The sequence below is a fragment of the Gigantopelta aegis genome, chromosome 4, assembly GCF_016097555.1.
Source record: "Gigantopelta aegis isolate Gae_Host chromosome 4, Gae_host_genome, whole genome shotgun sequence".
NCBI lineage: Eukaryota > Metazoa > Mollusca > Gastropoda > Neomphalida > Peltospiridae > Gigantopelta > Gigantopelta aegis.
Genome location: NC_054702.1, coordinates 19,635,183 through 19,662,968, shown reverse-complemented (window position 1 = coordinate 19,662,968; position 27,786 = coordinate 19,635,183). Strand labels below are relative to the sequence as shown.

Below are 27,786 nucleotides of genomic sequence, written 5' to 3'. Positions count from 1 at the left end.
TATATATCGAATGTGGGGAACTAATTAATGGTCCTTTGCAGAATTAGGTGGCCCGTTACACAGAAAAACAATAAAATTATAGAACATTTTTAAACAGAAGAAGACTTCAAATAAATATTTAAATGTTAAAAGAATGAAAAGTATATTTATTAAAATAAATGTTTAATGATACAACAGCCCAACAACAAACTGGCAAAACCGGAAAAATTAATGAACTAATAAACCCATAATAACATATAAATTCATGAAATATATTTATATATTTTAATTATATTTAAACAATAATTTTTTTATAATTAACACAACAACAAAAACTAATAAAATGAAATATTTTTATTACATAAAATACATAAATAATTTTTGTAAAAGGTTCTACTAATCGATAAATTGTACACAATACATAATTTAATGGTAACAGTACATGTATATAATGTATGAAAACTGACATCATTTCATTATGAAATTATTTTAAGTAATACAAATATTCCCGTATATTTATTTGACGGTACAGAATCACGATATAGCCTACAATATATAAATGAGCTGTTATTAATTATTTCCTGTATTGCAAGGATCCTATTGCATGAGATGCTGGTCTTGAAACCATTTCTTCTATAAATGGATTTGTGACGTGGTACGATAAACACATCCGGTATGAAGTTTGTTGATGGCTGGCAACGAACACTTTACCTTGAGCATGCTTTTTTATTTAGATATTTATGGATAAGTGGGCTTATTGTTATTGCATTTAATGCAGACAGGTTCTATGCATTTATTATTATTTTTTAGTTAAAAAAAAATATCACAAATACTGTTTTGTTTTGAAAAAAACCCACACCAGCAAAACAAAACATGCAAAAGCTGAACCAAAAAGATTTATTGAAACTTCTTGATGCCCCGGAAATTCACCTTGCAGGTATTTGCTAAATCTAGCTTTGTTTAGCTGATAATATTATTTAGCAACAATTCCAGCCCTTTCCTTGCCCAACAAATATAAGTAATTATCAACCAATGTATCTACTTGGCAGGATTTTTACAGGGTACATCTAGACTCTATCTATTGTCCGAACCAAATTGTTAACAACTACAAAAAATTACTCTCCTACCTTTAATTGCCGTTAGATTTCCTCCAAAGTTTGTCCAGACACAAATCGCAAAAAAACCCACTACAAATATACAGATTCCACACACGAGACTGCAACGATGTCGCCGATATGGTCTTTGCTGAGATTGCATAGGGAAAAATTCATGCAGTTTTCTGCCGTCTGCCATGTTGCTTGTTTATGGAATAATCTTCAAGAGGGGTGAAAGCCTCCAAAGTATGTGACACAATTAATATGAAATCAATAATCTCTAGTGGTATCATTAAAATAATAATAATAATAAAAAATAATAATAATAAATAATATGACGTCATCACGTTTGCTTTTATATCATAACATGTTATGACGTTGTTAGATTAAGTCCTATCCTTTCACCCCTCTTGAAGAATATTCCATAAAAAGTCAAAATGGCAGCTGACTCAAAATTACATGCATTTTGCCCTATGCGCTCTCAGCGAAGTCGATATAGGTAACATAGTTATTATCTGGTGTGTGGAATCTGTGTCATTGTAATGGTTTTTTCAAGATTTGTGTCTGGACAAACTTTGGAGGAAATCTAACGGCAATTAAAGGTAGTAGAGTAATTTTTCGTAGTTGTTAACAATTTGGTTCGGACAATAGAGTGTAAGGTCAACGACAGTCACTTTTCGCACCCATGTTTTGGCTTCGTACACAGTAAATAAAACATATCCAATAGTAATTTTTTGATATGATATATTTGACAAAAGGTACTTTTTATTTCTTTCATCTTTTGAAACTTAAAATTAATATTTTGTCTAGACTTGTGAAAAATAACAAAATACCAACCTGTAAACAACGTCCGCATGTTATAGAAATTTGACAGGGGTCAAGATTAGTAGACCAGTTTTTATTTTAATATGGCGAAGCCTTGTAATAATATAGCTAATTTTGAATTTGAATGACGTCGGTATTCCATTGATGTCACTTTGAATCGCCTTACAATAACCATACACTCCAATGCAAACTTGCTATTGAAATTTTGTTTGTTTGAACATTACTAATGCATCTGAATGTGTTTGAAGAAAATCTTGTGATTAAAAAATTGTACCTTTTACGAAATATGGATTTCAAGTGAAATTACGGTAAGATATGCTATATTTATTGTGTATGAACCCAAAACAAGGGTGCGAAAAGTGACCGTCGTCGACCTTCATCAAGATAAAAGTCTGCACGATATTTATTATTGTGATAGTTATTGGTAGAGAGGGTTCTGCAATATGTGCTGAAAATAACATCATGAGTTCGACCCTGGGCGTACGACCCGGGGGGCAGGGGGGGCAATTGGCCCCCCCCCAAATTCGGGCAAAACCGTGGGAAACAGTGGAAAAAATTCGGGCAGTTTTTATCTGGGTAAAATTTCGGGCAAATCAACCCCTTCAGCCCCCCTAAATCAAAGGAGTCCCCATACGCCCATGAGTTCGACAGGGTTCACACGCATCCTGGAAAGTGCTTTTTTTTTTTTTTTTACCCTGGAAAGTCCTTAAATGTCCTGGAAAAGTCAGTTTACCTTAAAGTCCTGGAAATTTGAAATTTTGTTTCTAATTTTTTTTTAGTGATGTTACAAATACATAAATAACCCCCCAACAAAAACAATACCTAAACGCATCGATGATTATAATGAGGTCGACTGCCATTGGTCAGTTGTTGAGCAGGAAATACTGTGTTGGTTTATTTGGTCTATAGATAGGCGTAGTGGTGCTCGTTAGAGCATGAGTAGATAATCTTAATTGAGATGGCGACACAATTCTTCAAGCATGGAATCCGGATAAAAAATATATACCAGTATGACATTAAAAAAAACAACAACAAAAAACGGGTAGATGTGTAAATCACTTCTGCGAAAATGCCTAACGGAAAGTGTACGTTTAACAACAGGTGGCTAAAAAAAATTATTTTTAGAAAAACAAGCACGCGTCTGACATCATATAAGTTGACTACTTGCATGTAAATAATTTTATAGACCTGTTAAATCCCGACAAATTCAAGTAACTGAATAAATCCATTTAGCTCGTAAACGTTAATTAAACAGTGTATAATTGAGTAGGAATTAACACCTCACAAAGTGAGCTATCGCTTTAACAATGGCTCACCGCTTGGGTCTGAATCCTGTGCAGCGAGTCGTGACCATGATTAATCATTTGACCGGAAAGAAGCCCATATCTTTAAATAAACCCCATCGATGTAACGTGAGATTAAGAATGAGTTTAACACCATAGAGATTTGCAAAGGTCTCCTTTCAACAATTGTAACAGTGTATAACATTGTTACACTTGTTTCTTTTGGTGGTGTCGCCTATGTTTATTCGATCTACTTGAGCCAAGCCAAAACAAAGGAGATGTATATTTCAGAAGGCGCACATGCAACACGCTTTGATTTAGCAGCTGAGCTTTAGCTGCAAGGATTTAATTGACAACTAATTTACACAAGGAGGCGTGGACAAGACTGGTTTAGATCACACCAATAATTATAAACGTTCTAAGCGGTTTCATACTTGTTTGTGTATATATATATACATATATATATATATATAAAAAATTAAAAAATTAAAATATATATATATATATATAAATAAATAAGTGTGTGTGTGTGTGTGTGTGTGTGTGTATATATATATATATGTATTCTATTTGAGTATTAGATACATGTTTATATCACTATTTTGTACAATGTACAACAAATGTAGTTAATAAAATATTTTATTTCAACAGTTTTAGTTTACAACTTTACCATCCAAAAGTCATATCCAGAGTGGGGTGTGACTACTGTAGACTGTGTGTAACAAGTACTGTATGCTGGAGACATAGCAGCCACTGACTAAACAATCTGCTAGGGTGTTGTTAAACAAAAACTTCTTTCCAAGTCATATATTCAGACCCCTGGAAAAAGGTAAAATAGTCCTGGAAAATGAATGAAAATAGCCCTTAAAAGTCCTGGAAAATAAAACCATTTGAAGTGTATGAACCCTGGTTCAACCTGTACTATAGATATTTTACTTTTATTCGACACTGCATCACTTTGATAACATGCAGGTTTATTTTGATACACCTGATGAGAGGACAAAAAGCAGATGTGTAGAAAAAACTGGATATATTGGGAAGCAGGATCTGTACAAAATCATCAGTGGGAAAATGGGTTCAGGACCCCCAATTGTATCCGTCACTTACGTATTCAGATCTGGTGAATCATCTGATTTTTCAACCAAGCCCTTTTTATATGCTCAAGGACTTTCAAAATTACAACAGTTTGGATGTATACAAGTCTTACAACTGTTTTGTGTTCAGTTGGGTGAGGGATGTTTGTGTTTACATCTATGATTCAGGAATGTTTCCAATCCATGTCATACAGGTTTTGCTGTGACCCACCATTAATGATTTCACTGGTTGTCACTCTATCATGTTCATTTAACATTAATTGCAAAAACCAGTCTAGTCAGTGTTTTCATAATACCATGGAGCACTTGCATTAACTAATTAAGGACATGTCTAGTGGTAGTTCTTTTTAAAAGAATGTTTAATACCTCAGTACAGTACTGTACTTTCAACTAGGGTGTTTGGTGTCTCACATATTTTACTGCAACATTTGGTCTGAATAAAGAGTGGAGAAACACATTGCCATCACATAGTCCATTTCTATCAAATAAATGACATGAACCTGTTATGTGTATTTTACCCCAGACAAGACAGAACATATCCAAACATTTCCACACTGGTTGTGTAACATTTTTACATTAGTAGCAAGGGATCTGTTGTATGCACCACCCACAGACAGGATAGGACATACCACGGCCTTTGATATACCAGTCTGGCTGAAATGAGAAATAAAAAAAAGTAAAGCTTGTTTTATTTAACAACGCCACTAGAGCACATTGATTTTTAATCTTATCATCGGCTATTGGACGTCAAACATATGGTCATTCTGACACTGTTTTTTTTTTTTTTTTTAGAGGAAACCCGCTGTCGCCACATAGGCTACTCTTTTACGATAGGCAGCAAGGGATCTTTTATTTGCGCTTCCCAAAGGTAGGATAGCACAAACCATGGCCTTTGTTGAACCAGGTATGGATCACTGGTCGCTGCAAGTGGTTACACCTACCCATAGAGCCTTGCAGAGAACTCATTCAGGGTTTGGAGTCGGTATTTGGATTAAAAATCCCATGCCTCGACTGGGATCCGAACCCAGTACCTACCAGCCTGTAGTCTGATGGCTTAACCACGATGCCACCGAGGCCGGTAAAAATTAGAAATAACCCAATGGGATCACTGACAAGGATTGATCCTAGATCATTAGTGACATATATGTGAAAGCAAATCAAAAGAAATTACTTACATTGATACAATTATAAGTCTACTTCATTTGTTGTGAAGCAATTGTAGTGCTGATTTTATTTAATTTTTGCTGGCCATTTGGGTTGCCCTAAGTATTTATTTGGTGGTCTGAGTCTGAAAAACACTGGCCTTGGGCGTCACCGTATTTTAGAACCCTTGTCATTGCTGCACTAAGCTTCATTGTTTACTAACATGGTGAAGATGGCCATAAGAATTAAAGTATAAAATTTCATCGTTATAGTACCGTAAATTATAATTTAACAAATAATCTTTAAAACTAATTTTGTATGATGCATGCCGTAATAATTGCTATCTTTATTCAAAGTGGTTAAAACTAAAAAAATTATTAATAAAAAAAACTTTCTTTTCTTCAGATGGTCCACGCACACTAGCAAAAACTTTAGCCTCTGGACCAAAAAATAACAGACTGGTAAGAGAAAAGTGATTTTTATTAGTCCCCTACTGGTTCAACCAGAGGGGAATATAGGTTTCAGCTCTGTCCTTCTGTCTGTCCATCTGTCCCACATATTTTTCAGGACCTTTTTTCACAATGTCTCAAGATATTAAAATAAAATTTTGTACATAGCATTATCATGTACTGTTGTACTATAACTTATAGATCAAGTTTGATTTTCATGGCAATTTGCCTATTTTTAACAAAATTATGGTCCTTGAATTTCAGAGATACAGAAATTTGTTTTCTGGACTTTTTTTCCGCAGTGCCTCAATATATTGAGCTGAAATTTTATGTATAGCTTTATGATGTACTGTTACAGATCAAGTTTGACTTTCATGGCGATTTACTAATTTCACCAGTTATAGCCCTTGACTCAGGAAAACAACAAATTGGTCCTATTACTATTAGGGGACATGTATTGCTTCAGCAGTACTCTCAGAATGCTTGTTTTTTTTTAACAACTTAACATGGGGCTGGTTGAGAATTAATCAAATGGTACTGAAGGGTTGAAGGATAATTCATTTGATGACATCATTGGATTTTAATCTACAGCTCTTTGTTGTCTAACATGCTAATATTGACATTTGGTCGATAAAGAGAAACATATTCCACTGTCACTTCATAGGCTACTCCTACTGATAAAGTAACAAGGGAACTTTTGTATGCAATTTCACACAGATAGGACAGCACATACCAGGCCCATACAGGCTTTCTGGCAGAAAATAATTTGAGGGTTTGTAATAAAAACAAAACAGGTGGTTATGGGTTTGAAATCTTTTGAAATTGGACATTGCATTTCGTGTACTTTAAACAAATTTAAGCAGCAGTTCTCTTACTATAATTTTCTAAAAATCATTAAAATATATATCCATTAATTTTGAAAATTGTAAGATATATAATTTTACGATTCATACCCTCTGGCAGAAATCCTGCCAGAAGAACTATATCTGGAATCTGGTGTGTGTGTTTGTGTGTCATAATTTCTAGAGGGGACATGAACCAGATTTTTATTACAGCACAACTATTGAGTTGGCCAACTTTGTCATGACAGTTGACAGTCTGACACTAGCATTAGAGATCACTTGTCTTGATTTTCGTTTTCTTAGATGCTTTAAAAAACACATTTTTCAGAAATTAATCCGAGAAAATGATAACAGTGAAAAAGCTACAATTGCAGCCGCTATTGAAATACAGAGAGTCTGGAGAGGATTTAGGATACGGTAAGTTTCAGACATCGTCAGGGGCAGATCCAGGAAATATTTTTGCAGGGCAGACTAATGGGAAAAGGGTACATAATCCCAACTTCTCAAAAGGGCATCCCCTCTCAAAAAAACACCCACCAATTAAAAGAAGGAGAGAAGGGGACACTTGATTATTTTTATGGGGAATGGATTACCTAGTTCCTCTTCTCCCCCCCCCCCCCCCCGAAACAAATTGAGAAGAATTATTAATTGCTCCCCTGTCTTAAATTATGGGGAGCCATTTAAAATATGACAATATTGATGCCATATAAATTCGTATGCTAAAGTTCAGAAGTTCATTAAGGCCATAATATACTCTTCAAAAAAAGAAACGCAAAAGGGTACAAATGGGTTATAACTCCGATTTTATGTTTCCTACCGGTTCATGCTTTGTGAATATACGGTCATTGCATGTCCCAAACACATTCTCATGGTTGCATTCGATAAAACGCAGCTACTGTACAATAAAGTTCCAAAATGTGAATATTCGCAAAAACGCAGCTACGTGCAAACCATGTCACCACTGCACGTGCGTTGTCTGCACGTGCAACATGAACACCGACAGTATAAAAGTGCAGGGTGTTCGCTTGCCTGGCCTCTGTATCTGGCCGACAGTTGACAATCCAGGACATGCCACGTCTCGGTGAACCGCAGAGAAACAATGCCATCGGCCGACTAGACGCAGGCGAATCCAGAACGGCCGTTGCCAGGGCATTCCATGTGTCCCCAAGCACCATCTCCAGACTGTGGGACCGTTACCAGCAACATGGATCAACACGTGACCTCCCTAGATCCGGTCGACCACGGGTCACTACCCCCGGGCAGGACCGCTACATCCGGGTACGCCACCTTTGGGAACGATTGACTACTGCCACCTCCACAGCCGCAGCAATACCAGGTTTGCGCAGGATATCCGACCAGACCGTACGGAACCGCCTACGTGAGGTAGGAATTCGTGCCAGACGTCCAGTTCGAGGTGTCATCTTAACACCACAACACCGTCGACTCCGACTGCAGTGGTGCCAGATTCATCGACAATGGCCTCAACTGCGATGGAGACAGGTGTGATTCAGTGACGAGTCCCGATTTCTGCTCCGACGTCATGATGGAAGATGTCGCGTGTATAGGTTTCGTGGTGAACGTTATGCGGCAAACTGCGTGCAGGAAGTGGACAGATTCGGCGGGGGTAGTGTCATGGTGTGGGCAGCCATCTCACACACTGGCAGAACTGACCTGGTCCACGTGCAGGGCAACCTGAATGCACAGGGCTACATTGACCAGATCCTCCGGCCACACATCGTTCCAGTTATGGCCAACGCCAACGCAGTGTTCCAACATGACAACGCCAGGCCTCACACAGCACGCCTCACAACGGCTTTCCTACAGAACAACAACATTAATGTCCTTCCTTGGCCATCGATATCTCCGGATTTGAACCCAATTGAGCATCTATGGGACGAGTTGGACCGACGCCTCCGACAGCGACAACCACAGCCCCAGACCCTGGCCGAGTGGGCCACCATCCCCCGGGACGTCATCCGTACTCTGGTTGCTTCAATGGGCAGGCGGTGCCAGGCAGTTGTCAACACACGCGGAGGCCACACCCGGTATTGACTCCAGATGACCTTGACCTTGGTGGTGTGTCCTATCACTTACTCACAATGGACTAGAGTGAATTGTGAACAATCCTGCAACATTTGGTAATTATCGGACTCACCATTCAATAATTAAATCAATTCTCCAAATGTTACGACAATGTGGTTTTGCGTTTCTTCTTTTGAAGAGTATATAATAAATGCTACTTTTTCATGCAAGTGTTTTTTTAAATGGGAATGTGAGATGAAATGTTTTGTTTTAAATCATATTTTGACGACATTGAAATAACACCAAATAACCATAGTAAAATGTCTTAAGGTGTCTTTTAACAAATGTTCCTTTCCTTTATTGTACAGATTAAATATTGCAAAGACGAAGGGGATGATCGTGAGTACGACTGCGGTGTATGGTAACAGCACCATTACAGCAGATAGAGATAAGGCTCTTGAAGAGTTTGGTGATCCCTTAAACAGGCATGATCAGCAAGACGGAAAATCTGACTACTCTGATAATGTTGAAGATGATAAACATTCAGACCATGAATCTAAGGTACTGAGTCTTCATTAAGCACTGTTATTATTATGCAGTTAGTCGCACAGACTTGTTGCATGCGATTGAATCATACTGTGAGAACACCTAAATTAGAACAAGTCGTGTCATAGTCGTACTGATTAGAACACGTCCTATTTTTTTATGACAAATTATAAGCTCTCAGCCAATTAAATCACATTAAAGTTTAACCGTTCAGTTTTGTCACTTTGAATTTTTGTTTGTTTGTTTATAAACATGTCAAAATGACCGGATTTCATGGGTCCAAAAAATCTGTTATTGTCCAGATGTGGTCATTAATTGTTTTGTCTAATTGTCTACATTCATGTTTTTTTTAAATTTCACTTGCATTTCCTGCAAAATATTTTAAACTGAGCTTTATTTGACGTCAAGGAATCTTATGATGTAATGTTCTCTCACACATACAATTCGAATCACTACGTCATGGAATCTTATGATGCAATGTTCTCTCACACATGCAGTTTGAATCACTACGACAAATCGCATGCGACAAATCACATTATGAGAATGCCACTTTAGTAATTAATAAAAACATTGATTAACTAAAATAAATAACGGGCCATTCACAACTGTCAGCTTTTTTACAAATGTACAAGACAAATGCTCTCCCTGTTCAATGTTGATATTTATGCATCCAAGAATTGAGAAGTGTGTGTAACAGCAATAATGTTGGTGTTCTTTTTTTAAATTATTTCTTTACACTTATTTCATTTTTACTTTTTAAAAATCTAATTTTTGTATATTTTTATTATTGGGTGTTTATCCTAGGTATACAACATAAGCTTTATTTCCCCATTTCAAATAGTGTCTCACCAGGTGTCTGAAAATAGTGAAAACGATTGTTAATTTGCACGTTGTTTGTGCAAAATTTCAGCACCATTTACATGAATTTATCCTGCAACCATCATTTCTATTGACACAATATGATGACGGCTAAAGCAAAGTCATAGCCTGCTACTAGCAGGATATGACTTGACGTCACTCGTGTGACGTCACACGCATAGCTACATTACAAAATCACTCATTTGACCTCTAGGTCATAATCTCATTGTACAATGTTGCTGAAATAACAGAAATAATAGTTTTTCCCCTTAATTTGTATGGTCTGCAGGATAAAGATAATAACTAGTTAATGACGTCGGATATCTGCTTTATCCTGTTCAGGTCGAATGAGAAATTCTGTTTGGCAGAGCCTTGCGAAATTTCGCATTCTTACCTTCACAGGATAAAGCAGATATCCGATGTCATTAATTAGTTATTCTATATATAACGGGTTACAAAAAAAAGAGAAGAAGAGGGTTACATGGATTTATTTCTGCATAACCGATAAATGGGTCACATAGATTTTCTGTTGTCAGAGACCTGCTCACAATTGGTACAATATCAAAGGCTGACATGTGTTCTGTCTTATCTGTTTGAAAGAGCACATAACAGATTCCTTTCGATTTTTAGAAATTTGCTCTGCTCCATAAAATTACTCCTTAAAGATATGATCAGGAAACATTTTGTCCAGTATCGCCTCACTATTCTCAATCTCAGACATTTCTTAGCTCACTACACAATACGGTAAACATTAAATACTAGTTGCAACTCAATTTTCAACTGATCACCAACTGTTGCTAATTGAAATTTTAAAACAAAATGTTCCCCGAGCTGTTTTTATGTGTTTTTGTTTTTCTTTTATTTTGGAAGGGGCGAGATGTAGCCTAGTGGTAAAGTGCTCTCTCGATGAGCAGTCGGTCTGGGATCGATCCCCGTTGGTGGGCCCATTGGGTTATTTCTTGTTTCATCCAGTGCACCACGACTGGTATATCAAAAGCCGTGGTATGTACTACCCTGTCTATGGGATGGTGCATATAAAAGATCCCTTGCTGCTAATAAAAAAGTATCTCATGAAGTGGCAACAGCAGGTTTCCTCTCTCAATATCTGTGTGATCCATAACCATATATCTGACACCATATAACCATAAATAAAATGTGTTGAGTGCGTTGTTAAATAAAACATTTCTTTCTTTATTTCAGAAAGAACCTGTGACTCTTGAAGACAGTGTTCCGGATTTCATTGATGCTTCAGAGTATGTTTAGTTACATCAAAAGCCAAATTTGTAATTACTCTTGATGTTCCAATGACTGATTATAATTAACTTGATCGGTTTGGCTCTGCCGATGTGATGATCAATGAAAACCCATAATCGATTGTGTGGGGAAATGTTAATTATTATTGTTTATTCTCAAATTTGTTTAGATGATAGAATTGATGTAAATATATTGGAACTGGTGTTTGTTTTGGTTTGTACATAAAGGATAACAATATTAAATAGTTTTTAAAGGTAATATTAGCAATTTGTAGTGTCTGTTCTAGTGATGACAACAATAGGTGAATGGTCTTTCTAATTTAACTCTAGTGTTATAAATGTTTGAATTGTTTACGTTGATGTCCCGTGAGTTAAAAATCTAAATCGGAACTTCTTAACTCTTCAACTTTAATGTGCAATAACTATTTTTAGAAATAGGTATAAATTGGTAATGTTAATTTCAGTGGCTGGTTTGGACTTGGTTTAATGGTGATCATGGAGTAGCCAATCTGGGCTCATATTTTTGAAGCTATCTTAGCTCTACGAAATCGTAAAAACACCGTATGCTATGATGTCACTACAGCACACACCATAGTAACATAGCCTACAATGGTTTTACAGTTTTGTAGTGCTAAGATAAGCTCCAAAAATATGGGCCCAAATGTCTTTAACTTGATCTCCAGAAAGTTAGATACTGCCATGTGATACCATAAATTAATATCTTGCAAAGTAACTCAAATAGGTGTATGAAAAGTCAACTCTCATCAGAATAACTAATAAATATACATTATTTGCCTTTTACTGTTTTTGATTGATTGTCGGACAGATTACTAGTATTATGAAATTGCTTTGTAGTTGGTAGGAGGGCTGGGATGTACGTCAGTGGTCAATGTCTCATCTGAGCCACATACGGTCACTTCTAGGATCGATTGCCTTCAGTGATCTCAGGGTTTTCCCCCCACTCCCAAGCAGTATCCCACAACTGGTAAAACAAAGGCTGTACTCTTTAATCTAAATCATCCATTGCTGCTTTTTCAGTAGAAGTAGCTAAAATGTGTTTGCAGTGATTTTCCTCTCAGTCTTGGCTAAGAGCAGTCAAACTAATAAAATAAAGTTTGTTTTGTTTAATGACACCACTAGAGCTCATTGATTTATTAATCATTGGCTATTGGATGTCAAACATTTGGTAATTTTGACATATAGCTTTAGAAAGGAAATCTGCTACCTTTTCCATTAGTAGCAAGGCATCTTTTATATGGGCCACAGACAGGATAGCACATACCACAGCCTTTGATATACTAGTTATGGTGTGCTGGCTGGAACGAGAAATAGCTCAGTGTCGCCACCAATGGGAATCAATCCTAGACAGTCAGTGCATCGGGCGAGCGCTTTACCATTGGGCTACGTCTCGCCCCAGTTAAACAAAGGTTTAATTTAATCTCTGTTCTAAGATTATAAATAATTATATTTATGTGATGCTGTTTTAAATGTCAGACTAGTTATATTTTAGTAATGGTAATCAGGCGAGCGCTTTACCATTGGACTACGTTGCTGGGTCGAACTAAATACCCATAGTTTAAAATGTTTTGTTCTGTGATTCCTTGCTGTGCTGAGATCTTGTGAAAGACAGTTTCTTTCCTTTTTAGTAAGGTGGAAGACGTAATGGAGTTGAGTTCACATGCAGCTGAAGGGACGAGGACCGACAGGTCAGTGGATCCACTCTCGAAGACGGACGCGGTCATCATTATACAGCGGTCCTGGAGGCGACACATTGTAGGCTGTGATTGCTTTTTAACACATAGACATAAACTATTGGACAAAAAGTTTATAAAAAAAAAAAGAAAAAAAAAGACATCTCGTTGAATCCTTTTTGTAGGCTGTGATTACCTTTTAGCAAATGGACATAAAAAAAACTTTTGAACAAAAAGTTTATAAAAAAGAAAAGAAAAGAATGAAAAAGACATCTCGTTAAATCCTTTTTGTTGGCTGTCATGGCTTTTTAACAAATAGATGTCAAAAACCATTGGACAAAAAGTTTATAAAAGAGAAAAGAAAAAAAAGACATTTTGTTGAATCCTTTTTATTTCTTTTTTCAAATAGGATAGTTTATGAGGCTATTTGGTACCATTATAGTAGAAGGAAAGAATTTTTAAAAACAGCTTTAAAAATGTTTTTAAAAAAACACTGAGGCAAAAGCATGAATATTAAAATATTTTGTAAATAATGAAACATTTTTGTTTGTGTCCTGAATCAATTTCTACACTTTTTGCTTGTCGTTTTTTGTTACTGTTTTAACCATATAAGTTTGAAACTGATTTTACGTTTTCTGTATTGGTTTAAAACTCTAGCACAGCTCAGTGTTGTGTACTATATTGCTAATGTTTTGGTCAAATTATAGCTGAAAATATTCTTATAAATATAATTTATAGCTGAAAATATTCTTATAAATATAATTTTTAAATAATGCAATCTTACATAATATATGAAACTGATTTTACGTTTTCTGTATTGGTTTAAAACTCTAGCACAGCTCAGTGTTGTGTACTATATTGCTAATGTTTTGGTCAAATTATAGCTGAAAATATTCTTATAAATATAAATTATAGCTGAAAATATTCTTATAAATATAATTTTTAAATAATGCAATCTTACATAATATATGAAATGCAACTGTGATATTGGCACTTTAACATGTCTTTTGTGCATTGTGAGATTTGAAATTGTGTTTCAGGATATTCAAGTCTACAGATACTACCGTGATCTGATCAACTTCAAGACTCGTGGCGACCCCATGTTGATGCTGCGGTGTATTAACCCTAACGAGGCCAAACTACTTGACCCAGCCGCAGGGATTCACATAAGATTCCGATTAGCTGGGGTATGTTTTTTTTTATATACGCCTTCTTTAGCGGGTTGTATTATGCTATAGTGCTGTCAGCCGTCCATACATACGTACATCCATCTGTCCATAAACGTTTTGTTTCTAGAGGATATCATTCTTATCAATTTATACAGGATATTGCATACCATAACTAGGTCACTGTGACCTACTTTTCACACATTACTGCACATTAAAGGAAATCCTTATCCAGCCATATCTTCCTTATCAATTCATATAGGATCATCAAACTTTGCATACAAGTACAACTTGGGATGGAAGTGTGTTGCATACCATAACTAGGTCACCACGACCTACTTCAGACAAGCATACTATATTTTATTACATTACTGTGCCTGATGATGTTGGTAATATGCTGACAAAACACTGAGAGAATGTATATGCTTTAGACAGTAGGAGCAATCATTCTTGGCAACTCTTGGTGATTTGTTCCCATCTCCAACCAGTGCTTTACAACTGGTATATCAAGGTCTGTGGTATGTGCTGTCCTGTTGCTGCTTTTTAATAAGAGCAGCATATGTGGTAACAGTGAGTTTTATCGGTTAACCAAATGTCAAAATAACTAAATGTTAAATACCAAACAGCCATAGTTTAAAATATCTTTTCCATATTCACATTTATATCGTACCAAACATAATAATGGTAAATATTTGTATTGAATTTTGAAACTTCTTACATTGCAAAATCATGTCTTTGTGAAGTGCAACCCAGCTATTATATTGTCACACCACTGCATCACTAGGTAGTCATGCTATCTATCTAATGATGTATAAATGGATTGTTTTATTTTTAATACCATTTCCAGCAAAGATTTCCTCCCATGACATTTAGACTGTATGTGTTTAAACAAACCAACCAACCTGACACCCACAGCTAGAAAAGACAAGTGGTCGACCCCACAAGTAAGTATCTGTTATGACATTTAGACTGTATGTGTTTAAAAAAATGACAACCAAAGACACCCACAGCTAGAAAAGACAAGTGGTCGACCCCACAAGTAAGTATCTGTTATGACATTTAGACTGTATGTGTTTAAACAAACAACAACCAAAGACACCCACAGCTAGAAAAGACAAGTGGTCGACCCCACAAGTAAGTATCTGTTATGACATTTAGACTGTATGTGTTTAAACAAACACAACCAAAGACACCCACAGCTAGAAAAGACAAGTGGTCGACCCCACAAGTAAGTATCTGTTATGACATTTAGACTGTATGTGTTTAAACAAACGACAACCAAAGACACCCACAGCTAGAAAAGACAAGTGGTCGACCCCACAAGTAAGTATCTGTTATGACATTTAGACTGTATGTGTTTAAACAAACAACAACCAAAGACACCCACAGCTAGAAAAGACAAGTGGTCGACCCCACAAGTAAGTATCTGTTATGACATTTAGACTGTATGTGTTTAAACAAACAACAACCAAAGACACCCACAGCTAGAAAAGACAAGTGGTCGACCCCACAAGTAAGTATCTGTTATGACATTTAGACTGTATGTGTTTAAACAAACAACAACCAAAGACACTCACAGCTAGAAAAGACAAGTGGTCGACCCCACAAGTAAGTATCTATTATGACATTTAGACTGTATGTGTTTAAACAAACAACAACTAAAGACACCCACAGCTAGAAAAGACAAGTGGTCGACCCCACAAGTAAGTATCTGTTATGACATTTAGACTGTATGTGTTTAAACAAACAACAACCAAAGACACCCACAGCTAGAAAAGACAAGTGGTCGACCCCACAAGTAAGTATCTGTTATGACATTTAGACTGTATGTGTTTAAACAAACAACAACCAAAGACACCCACAGCTAGAAAAGACAAGTGGTCGACCCCACAAGTAAGTATCTGTTATGACATTTAGACTGTATGTGTTTAAACAACAACAACCAAAGACACCCACAGCTAGAAAAGACAAGTGGTCGACCCCACAAGTAAGTATCTGTTATGACATTTAGACTGTATGTGTTTAAACAAACAACAACCAAAGACACCCACAGCTAGAAAAGACAAGTGGTCGACCCCACAAGTAAGTATCTGTTATGACATTTAGACTGTATGTGTTTAAACAAACAACAACCAAAGACACCCACAGCTAGAAAAGACAAGTGGTCGACCCCACAAGTAAGTATCTGTTATGACATTTAGACTGTATGTGTTTAAACAAACAACAACCAAAGACACCCACAGCTAGAAAAGACAAGTGGTCGACCCCACAAGTAAGTATCTGTTATGACATTTAGACTGTATGTGTTTAAACAAACAACAACTAAAGACACCCACAGCTAGAAAAGACAAGTGGTCGACCCCACAAGTAAGTATCTGTTATGACATTTAGACTGTATGTGTTTAAACAAACAACAACTAAAGACACCCACAGCTAGAAAAGACAAGTGGTCGACCCCACAAGTAAGTATCTGTTATGACATTTAGACTGTATGTGTTTAAAAAAATGACAACCAAAGACACCCACAGCTAGAAAAGACAAGTGGTCGACCCCACAAGTAAGTATCTGTTATGACATTTAGACTGTATGTGTTTAAACAAACAACAACTAAAGACACCCACAGCTAGAAAAGACAAGTGGTCGACCCCACAAGTAAGTATCTGTTATGACATTTAGACTGTATGTGTTTAAACAAACGACAACCAAAGACACCCACAGCTAGAAAAGACAAGTGGTCGACCCCACAAGTAAGTATCTGTTATGACATTTAGACTGTATGTGTTTAAACAAACAACAACCAAAGACACCCACAGCTAGAAAAGACAAGTGGTCGACCCCACAAGTAAGTATCTGTTATGACATTTAGACTGTATGTGTTTAAACAAACAACAACCAAAGACACCCACAGCTAGAAAAGACAAGTGGTCGACCCCACAAGTAAGTATCTGTTATGACATTTAGACTGTATGTGTTTAAACAAACAACAACCAAAAAGACAACAACCAGCTAGAAAAGACAAGTGGTCGACCCCACAAGTAAGTATCTGTTATGACATTTAGACTGTATGTGTTTAAACAAACAACAACCAAAGACACCCACAGCTAGAAAAGACAAGTGGTCGACCCCACAAGTAAGTATCTGTTATGACATTTAGACTGTATGTGTTTAAACAAACAACAACCAAAGACACCCACAGCTAGAAAAGACAAGTGGTCGACCCCACAAGTAAGTATCTGTTATGACATTTAGACTGTATGTGTTTAAACAAACGACAACCAAAGACACCCACAGCTAGAAAAGACAAGTGGTCGACCCCACAAGTAAGTATCTGTTATGACATTTAGACTGTATGTGTTTAACAAACGACAACCAAAGACACCCACAGCTAGAAAAGACAAGTGGTCGACCCCACAAGTAAGTATCTGTTATGACATTTAGACTGTATGTGTTTAAACAAACAACAACCAAAGACACCCACAGCTAGAAAAGACAAGTGGTCGACCCCACAAGTAAGTATCTGTTATGACATTTAGACTGTATGTGTTTAAACAAACAACAACCAAAGACACCCACAGCTAGAAAAGACAAGTGGTCGACCCCACAAGTAAGTATCTGTTATGACATTTAGACTGTATGTGTTTAAACAAACAACAACCAAAGACACCCACAGCTAGAAAAGACAAGTGGTCGACCCCACAAGTAAGTATCTGTTATGACATTTAGACTGTATGTGTTTAAACAAACAACAACCAAAGACACCCACAGCTAGAAAAGACAAGTGGTCGACCCCACAAGTAAGTATCTGTTATGACATTTAGACTGTATGTGTTTAAACAAACAACAACCAAAGACACCCACAGCTAGAAAAGACAAGTGGTCGACCCCACAAGTAAGTATCTGTTATGACATTTAGACTGTATGTGTTTAAACAAACAACAACCAAAGACACCCACAGCTAGAAAAGACAAGTGGTCGACCCCACAAGTAAGTATCTGTTATGACATTTAGACTGTATGTGTTTAAACAAACAACAACCAAAGACACCCACAGCTAGAAAAGACAAGTGGTCGACCCCACAAGTAAGTATCTGTTATGACATTTAGACTGTATGTGTTTAAACAAACAACAACCAAAGACACCCACAGCTAGAAAAGACAAGTGGTCGACCCCACAAGTAAGTATCTGTTATGACATTTAGACTGTATGTGTTTAAACAAACAACAACTAAAGACACCCACAGCTAGAAAAGACAAGTGGTCGACCCCACAAGTAAGTATCTGTTACGACATTTAGACTGTATGTGTTTAAACAAACAACAACTAAAGACACCCACAGCTAGAAAAGACAAGTGGTCGACCCCACAAGTAAGTATCTGTTACGACATTTAGACTGTATGTGTTTAAACAAACAACAACTAAAGACACCCACAGCTAGAAAAGACAAGTGGTCGACCCCACAAGTAAGTATCTGTTACGACATTTAGACTGTATGTGTTTAAACAAACAACAACTAAAGACACCCACAGCTAGAAAAGACAAGTGGTCGACCCCACAAGTAAGTATCTGTTACGACATTTAGACTGTATGTGTTTAAACAAACAACAACTAAAGACACCCACAGCTAGAAAAGACAAGTGGTCGACCCCACAAGTAAGTAAGACATTTAGACTGGTCGACCCCACAAGTGGTCGACCCCACAAGTAAGTATCTGTTACGACATTTAGACTGTATGTGTTTAAACAAACAACAACCAAAGACACCCACAGCTAGAAAAGACAAGTGGTCGACCCCACAAGTAAGTATCTGTTATGACATTTAGACTGTATGTGTTTAAACAAACCACAACCAAAGACACCCACAGCTAGAAAAGACAAGTGGTCGACCCCACAAGTAAGTATCTGTTATGACATTTAGACTGTATGTGTTTAAACAAACAACAACCAAAGACACCCACAGCAAGAAAAGACAAGTGGTCGACCCCACAAGTAAGTATCTGTTACGACAACCAAAGACACCCACAGCAAGAAAAGACAAGTGGTCGACCCCACAAGTAAGTATCTGTTACGACAACCAAAGACACCCACAGCAAGAAAAGACAAGTGGTCGACCCCACAAGTAAGTATCTGTTATGACATTTAGACTGTATGTGTTTAAACAAACGACAACCAAAGACACTCACAGCAAGAAAAGACAAGTGGTCGACCCCACAAGTAAGTATCTGTTATGACATTTAGACTGTATGTGTTTAAACAAACGACAACCAAAGACACCCACAGCTAGAAAAGACAAGACACAAGTAAGTATCTGTTATGACACAGCTAGAAAAGACAAGTGGTCGACCCCACAAGTAAGTATCTGTTATGACATTTAGACTGTATGTGTTTAAACAAACGACAACCAAAGACACCCACAGCTAGAAAAGACAAGTGGTCGACCCCACAAGTAAGTATCTGTTATGACATTTAGACTGTATGTGTTTAAACAAACGACAACCAAAGACACCCACAGCTAGAAAAGACAAGTGGTCGACCCCACAAGTAAGTATCTGTTATGACATTTAGACTGTATGTGTTTAAACAAACAACAACCAAAGACACCCACAGCTAGAAAAGACAAGTGGTCGACCCCACAAGTAAGTATCTGTTATGACATTTAGACTGTATGTGTTTAAACAAACAACAACCAAAGACACCCACAGCTAGAAAAGACAAGTGGTCGACCCCACAAGTAAGTATCTGTTATGACATTTAGACTGTATGTGTTTAAACAAACAACAACTAAAGACACCCACAGCTAGAAAAGACAAGTGGTCGACCCCACAAGTAAGTATCTGTTATGACATTTAGACTGTATGTGTTTAAACAAACAACAACTAAAGACACTCACAGCTAGAAAAGACAAGTGGTCGACCCCACAAGTAAGTATCTGTTATGACATTTAGACTGTATGTGTTTAAACAAACAACAACAAAGACAACCAAAGACACCCACAGCTAGAAAAGACAAGTGGTCGACCCCACAAGTAAGTATCTGTTATGACATTTAGACTGTATGTGTTTAAACAAACAACAACCAAAGACACCCACAGCTAGAAAAGACAAGTGGTCGACCCCACAAGTAAGTATCTGTTATGACATTTAGACTGTATGTGTTTAAACAAACAACAACCAAAGACACTCACAGCAAGAAAAGACAAGTGGTCGACCCCACAAGTAAGTATCTGTTATGACATTTAGACTGTATGTGTTTAAACAAACAACAACCAAAGACACTCACAGCTAGAAAAGACAAGTGGTCGACCCCACAAGTAAGTATCTGTTATGACATTTAGACTGTATGTGTTTAAACAAACAACAACCAAAGACACCCACAGCTAGAAAAGACAAGTGGTCGACCCCACAAGTAAGTATGTGTTATGACATTTAGACTATGTGTTTAAAGAAACAACAACCAGACACCGACAACAAGAAAAGACAAGTGGTCGACCCCACAAGTAAGTATCTTTATTATCCATATGGTTCAACATAACCGAGTTAATAATAATCATACGAAGCACATGTGTAATAACAAGTGTAATGACGTAATTTTGAGAAGTGACATCATAACATGACGTTGCTTCGCAAGTCCTAGCTCAGGCTGTGCATTTGAAATTTGACGTCATTTCGTCATCTCCTAGTTGTGGCTGAAACATTTTGAGTTGGGTCTTGTTATTGATATAGTAAACAACAATAATAATATGGATAATAAAGAAATTATTACATTCGCGTGTGTGTCATACTGATTTTATGAAACTCGTGTCAGGATTCATGTACTACCCTCGCTCTTGCTCGGGCAGTACAACACTCCTAACACTTGTTTCGTAAAATCAGTACGACACACAAGCTCGTATAATAATCTCTATGTCATTTCACTTAGACCGTATGTGTTTCAGGAGGTGATCCAGGATTCTTCTTGTGGGTGGGTGCTTTTAAAAGAAGGTATCGGACGTTCCTGACTTTAGCATTCTCCGAAAATTGTTCTTCTACTTGTTCTTTGATGAAAAGATCACAGTAGTCCCACAGTTTTTGTAAGAATCTGCAAAATGTATGTGATTTGTGTTGGTCCAATGTCATTTTCATGCTTGTGGGCACTGGGCTATAAATGTTCACTAAACTGATCATAAATTTGTTTTACGCTAGCCTTGTGAGGGCATTTGCTTTGTTCAGGATTGGGTTATAATCTCTTCCCACCCCCACCCCCACCCCCACTGCAAAAAACCCCCAACTGTCTTTGTAATTGTGTGTTGAATTTGGCACAGTGCATCTTGTTTGTGTCTGTTGTTTTCAGAAAATGGGCTGCACTGCTTATTTATAGTTGGGTCAAAAGTGTAAAATACTGCCTAATAATTATATCCAACAATGTTGTTATTCCACTAACATTGGGAATAAACTGTAAACATAAACCTAGTTATGTAGTGTGGGCCAAATTATGTTTTTATATGTGCGTTAGCTGTTTATTCCTAGGAGAAGACTAAATACTGTGCCTTTGAAAAGGGACATTGAAACTACAATTTTTTAATGAACCTTGGTGAATTTCAGTTAAATTAGTTTTGTTACAAAGGTTGGCATTTCTTGGTCTTCATCAAATACTTATGATAGAATCTTTTTGTTTACAAAGAAATTTGATACTTTTATATGATATATTCCTACAGGTACAGAAGGCTGGTACCAGAGGATTGATAACAATGGGTGGAGACTCGTCTCGGACAGACTCATAAGTCACATCATGTCCGACACGGTCACCTGGGAAACATCACAGAAGAAATACGACTTTCATCATGACAGGGTGCGTAGTGTTTCCGTCTGAGTGTTAGCCATCCATCCAGCCAGCCAGCCAGCCACCCATTTGTTCATCCATCCATCCATCCATCCATCCATCCATCCATCCATTCACTATCAATGTATGTTTGTCCATTGATCCATCTGTCCATCCATCTATCCATTCATTTGTCCATCCATTCGTCCATCCATCCATCCATCCATCCATCCATCCATTCATTCACTATCAGTGTATGTTTGCCCATATGTTTGTCCATTGATCCATCTGTCCGTCCGTCCATCCTACAATCCATCCATCTGTTCATCTGTCTGTCCATCCGTTCATCTGTCTGTTCATCTGTCTGTCCATCCATCCATCCATATATCCATCCATCCATCCATTTATTCATCCATCCATCCATCCTTCCATCCATCCATCCATCCATCCATCCACATGTCCATCCGTCTATTCATCCATCCATCCATCCACATGTCCATCCGTCTATTCATCCATCCATCCATCCATCCATTTATCCATCCATCGTCCATCCGTCCGTCCGTCCATCCATCCATCCATCCATCCATTTATCTGTCCATTTGTAGTTTCTACGTTGAATATTATATCATATTAGAATTAATCACCAAAGAAGTAGTTCAAGATAACTCCATCCATCCTTCAGTCTGTCTGTTAATATTTATTAAACTGCACAGTATATTTTATTTGTCCTGATTTTTAATATTGGAGAATATTTTTGTTTGTTATTTAAAAAAAGTTAAAAATTATTAGTGTATAAAAGTGACCGATTTATTATAAGATCACCTTGATATTTTATGAAATTTTTGTTTGTTATAAATAAATTCTTCTACTGTTTGAATAGAGAAATCATCTGCTTTTTTTTGGTTTTAGCTGCAAAGAAAACAAGATGTGGACAGGAGAAGAAAACAGAAGAAAATAAACTGGATGAAAAAGATGTAATAATACTTAAATAGCTATTTTTATTAACAGTGAAATATTTAAACTATTACAATTCATATTTGGTTTTATTTTCATTTCAAGTTAAAAGTATATTTTTAATCGGGTACATACATGCCTCAGCTGTCCATCCATACATCCGGCCGGCCGTCTTTCTGTCTGTCACAACCTGTTATTCATTTTTTATTCCATTGATCAGATATTGAACATACATGTTCCAATTTTCTAATTCTCTACAGTTTTGTATTAGTATTGTTTGAAACATTAATAAATTATATTTAGGAAATTCTTTTTCCTAATCAATATTAGCACTGTAAGAAAATGTCTGCAAGTTCTTACTTTGGTTCAGATACATGTACATATTTACTATAGCCACCATTGTACTTGTGGTATGTAACTCGTAGTGGGTGAAATAGTGATATTTTATAGTAGTATGTTTTGTATGTTTCTTTTTCATTTATATTTATAAATGTAATATATAATATCAGCTTGTGGAGAGGTATTTGTATAGCCTGTTTGGCAATCCATCTCGGATATTAATGCAATAAATATTGTATTTTAAAAAAAGATAAATAAACCCATTTTGATTTTCTTACTCCCAACAAATGCTTAACAAATGTTGTATGTACAGTTCTATCTGTGGGAAAGTGCATATAAAAGATATCTTGCGGCCACTTGGTAAGAGTAATCCATGCAATTGCAGGAGACATCTCTGTCTGTCTGTCTGTCTGTCTCTGTCTCTGTCTCTCTCACTCTCTCTCTCACTGTCTCTCTCTCTGTCTGTCTGTCTCTCTGTCTGTCTCTCTCTCTCTCTCTCTCTCTCTCTCTCTCTCGCTCTCTCTCTCTCTCTCTCTCTCCCTCTCTCTCTCGCTCTCTTTCTTTCTTTCTTTCTATAACTGATCTTAATGGTGAATTAAATATGGTCTCAACTACCATGTGCCCTTGTTTCTTTCCATCAGGATATTGTGATGTTTTCAGGTACAAAGATGGGATGTTGAAGGCGCGGTCTAAGGACATGGAGACGGTCAAGTTGATAGAGGGAGCGGCGGCCGGGATGGTGGCCACGGTGGATAATCTTGGACCTGAGGCTCTCGAGGAGTGGGAGGTGGATGAGCTACTCGAGTGGACGACCAGTCTCAACTTTGATGAGTGAGTTACGGTGTCCTTGTGAGAGAGAGAGAGAGAGAGAGAGAGAGAGAGAGAGAGAGAGAGAGAGAGAGAGAGAGAGAGAGAGAGAGAGTGAGTGAGTGAGTGAGTGAGTGAGTGAGTGAGTGAGTGAGTGAGTGAGTGAGTGAGTGAGTGGGTGAGTGGGTGAGTGGGGGTAGAGGTGAGAAGGGGAGAGAGGAGAGAGATAGACAAGGGGAGAGAGATAGACAACAGAGGGGGAGACAGGGAGAGAGAGAGAGAGAGAGAGAGTGTGAGAGAGAGAGAGTGTGAGAGAGAGAGAGTGTGAGAGAGAGAGAGATAGAGAGTGAGAGAGAGAGAGAGAGAGAGAGAGAGAGTGAGAGAGTGAGTGAGTGAGTGGGGGAGAGGTGAGAAGGGGAGAGAGGTGAGAGGAGAGAGATAGACGACAGAGGGGGAGACAGGGAAGAGACAGAGAGAGAAAGTGTGAGTGAGTGAGATAGAGAGATAATAACAAATCAAATATCTGATAATAAAAAACATTGTCACAAATCAATTTTACAACTGCTTATTGCGGCCACACTGTCTATTGCCATTGTGGTCGAATTTCGAGAGCTGTGTATAGATGTGTCATATAGATTTGTTGCATAATGTTTTCACTACGATGTGATGTGTAACTAAATACTTTTGTTTTACCCCAACTAAAATATAATTTACTTCAGCTAGGGTATAGTCTGTGAAATACCAGAAAGAACATCAGAACTGAATTGTAGAAAATGTTCATGATAAGCAGTTGTATAATTATTATGTTCTGTTTTCAGTTACTTGGTAGCATGGAAGGATATTGCTACAAGTTCCAACTCCGAGAAGAAGATCGGTATGTTGTTTTGTGCATTTACACTGTTGGCAAATTTTCGTGTAAAACAATAATTTTAAGAAATATTAGTATAGCATGTTGCTTGTTAAGATTTCTTAAACTAGGAAGAAAAATCTAGGGCCCAATTTCCCAAAACGTTGTAAGCCTGGTTTTGCAAGTAAACATAAATCTACAACTAAACCACAATTCTTATTACTATTATTATAATACAACAAATATAGTTAAACGTACATGTAGATATATTTCATGTTCCTTTGTAATCTGGGCTCAGTTTTACAAAACATTGTAAGCCTGGTTTTGCACGTAGATGTAAATCTACGACTAAATCACAATTTTTGTTACTATTATAGTACAAGAAATATAGTCTGAAGTACACATATTTTATGTTCTTTTCTCCTTAATCTTCCATAATGATGTAAATTTCTGCATGAAATAGATGTCAGACACATGTGTAAATGAATGTCTGGTATAACTGCTAGTTGGAGATGTAAACTTGCGATGTTTAGTGAAATAGATGTCAAACACATGTGTAAATGTATGTCTGGTATAACTGCTAGTTGGAAATGTAAACTTGCGATGTTTAGTGAAATAGATGTCAAACACATGTGTAAATGTATGTCTGGTATAACTGCTAGTTGGAGATGTAAACTTGCGATGTTTAGTGAAATAGATGTCAAACACATGTGTAAATGTATGTCTGGTATAACTGCTAGTTGGAGATGTAAACTTGCGATGTTTAGTGAAATAGATGTCAAACACATGTGTAAATGAATGTCTGGTATAACTGCTAGTTGGAGATGTAAACTTGCGATGTTTAGTGAAATAGATGTCAAACACATGTGTAAATGTATGTCTGGTATAACTGCTAGTTGGAGATGTAAACTTGCGATGTTTAGTGAAATAGATGTCAAACACGTGTAAATGTATGTCTGGTATAACTGCTAGTTGGAAATGTAAACTTGCGATGTTTAGTGAAATAGATGTCAAACACATGTGTAAATGAATGTCTGGTATAACTGCTAGTTGGAGATGTAAACTTGCGATGTTTAGTGAAATAGATGTCAAACACATGTGTAAATGAATGTCTGGTATAACTGCTAGTTGGAAATGTAAACTTGCGATGTTTAGTGAAATAGATGTCAAACACATGTGTAAATGTATGTCTGGTATAACTGCTAGTTGGAAATGTAAACTTGCGATGTTTAGTGAAATAGATGTCAAACACATGTGTAAATGAATGTCTGGTATAACTGCTAGTTGGAAATGTAAACTTGCGATGTTTAGTGAAATAGGCTCTGGGTAGTATCAACCAAATGTGTAAGCTGGATCCCAAAATTGTAAGCAATTTGGTCATAAAATATGTACATGGTTTCAAATTTCAGTTAACCAAATAAAATGCCACAAAATGTTCAGTTACAATTTAGTGTATAGCTTTATCATGTGCTATTACAGATAAAGTTTGACTTTTATGGCAATTTTATGGCAATTTACCCAGAATTATGGCCCTTGAACTTGGGCGATATAGAAATGTGTTTGTCCTGGTAGGGAACATGTATTGCTTTAGCAGTACTCTCAGAATGCTTGTTTGCATTTCAAATAAAAATTATTAATTGTGTTAAAACTGTGGACATTTGTATTTTTTAATGTTTATTGTTGTCGAAAATGAAAATAATAAAATATATTAAAATTATGAACATTTGCCTTTTTTAAAATAAAAGTTTTGCAGGGCTAGCTTTGTCATTTGTTAATTTTTGTAAATTTTAAGAACAAATGGTGAATTTTTTTTTGATTTTGCAATTTCTTTTTTAATGCAATGATGAATATTATGTTGAAAAATAACCGTGGTTTTGTGCAGTTTTTGAGGTTCAATAGATAATTTGGTGAAAGTTTTACCTCATCCAGAGATAGCCATGATTTTAATATGAAAAAAAAAAAAATCTGGCTCCATTAAAATTTACATATTTTTTGTCAAACATATTTCAGTTGATCGACTACAAGTTATGACAAGCAGCATGGATCCTTACGAGATGACATTATCAACCGGTCCATCCAGGTTCCAGTCAACTCGCCAGTCCCACAATACACCGGTGTCGAGCAGTGTGAGTAACAAGCATTGGGTAACAGTCGGCTGATGTACCGTTTTCCAAACAACTGTGTCTTAATAATGTGTGTTCCTGATTGTGATGATGTGGACCTTCTGTGATAAAACTATTTTTTTCTCTCAATATGTGTGGACTATGAAAGAAATTATGAAGACAAAATAATAGTTTTTAATTACTAATCTGCTGAGAAATATATAGCAGTATTGAATACGAATCGCAGAAATTTGTTCAGGTGAAGATTTGAACCAGTGATCATTAGAACTTTTCACAACTGCTATACATTCAAGAAGACTTTTAATAGTATTGTTTTATAGAAAATGCTTTCTGCTACGATTGTGGTCTCAGTTTTAAGTTTTCAGGGGTGGGAATTCTCCTTGGATCAGCTGTTTTCCTCTCATGGAACATTGCGTTTATTCGCATTTTAATTGTCCTTTCCTCCAAAATATGTCAGATGGCACAGATTTTAACCTAGGATTTCAAGAATTTCCAGGATCCCTAAAGATTTCCTCTTTTTTACAGTTCATCAGTTCCCACCCCTGGTTTTTGAATATATTTATGTAACATTTGCATTTTTTTTAATAACTACTCAAGTAATAAAATTTAGATTTATTATACAGTGTATAATGTTTTTATTTGTAAAATTAAATGAATATTAAATTACTGATTTTAAAAA

The 27,786-nt window shown here is 36.7% G+C and overlaps 1 protein-coding gene across 1 annotated transcript; it reads left to right on the top strand.

The window, feature by feature from the left end:
- The first annotated feature begins 652 nt into the window (after positions 1-652).
- LOC121369733 (protein MFI-like) lies at positions 653-27,786 on the top strand. The gene is made up of 14 exons (XM_041494789.1): positions 653-916; positions 5,824-5,879; positions 7,038-7,126; positions 9,100-9,292; positions 11,336-11,388; positions 13,035-13,161; positions 14,120-14,266; positions 15,093-15,121; positions 19,384-19,454; positions 21,934-22,067; positions 22,947-23,011; positions 23,991-24,161; positions 24,956-25,011; positions 26,995-27,786. Exons 1-14 carry the CDS (start codon positions 853-855, stop codon positions 27,141-27,143), a joined length of 1,404 nt encoding a protein of 467 aa, XP_041350723.1. The 5' UTR covers positions 653-852; the 3' UTR covers positions 27,144-27,786.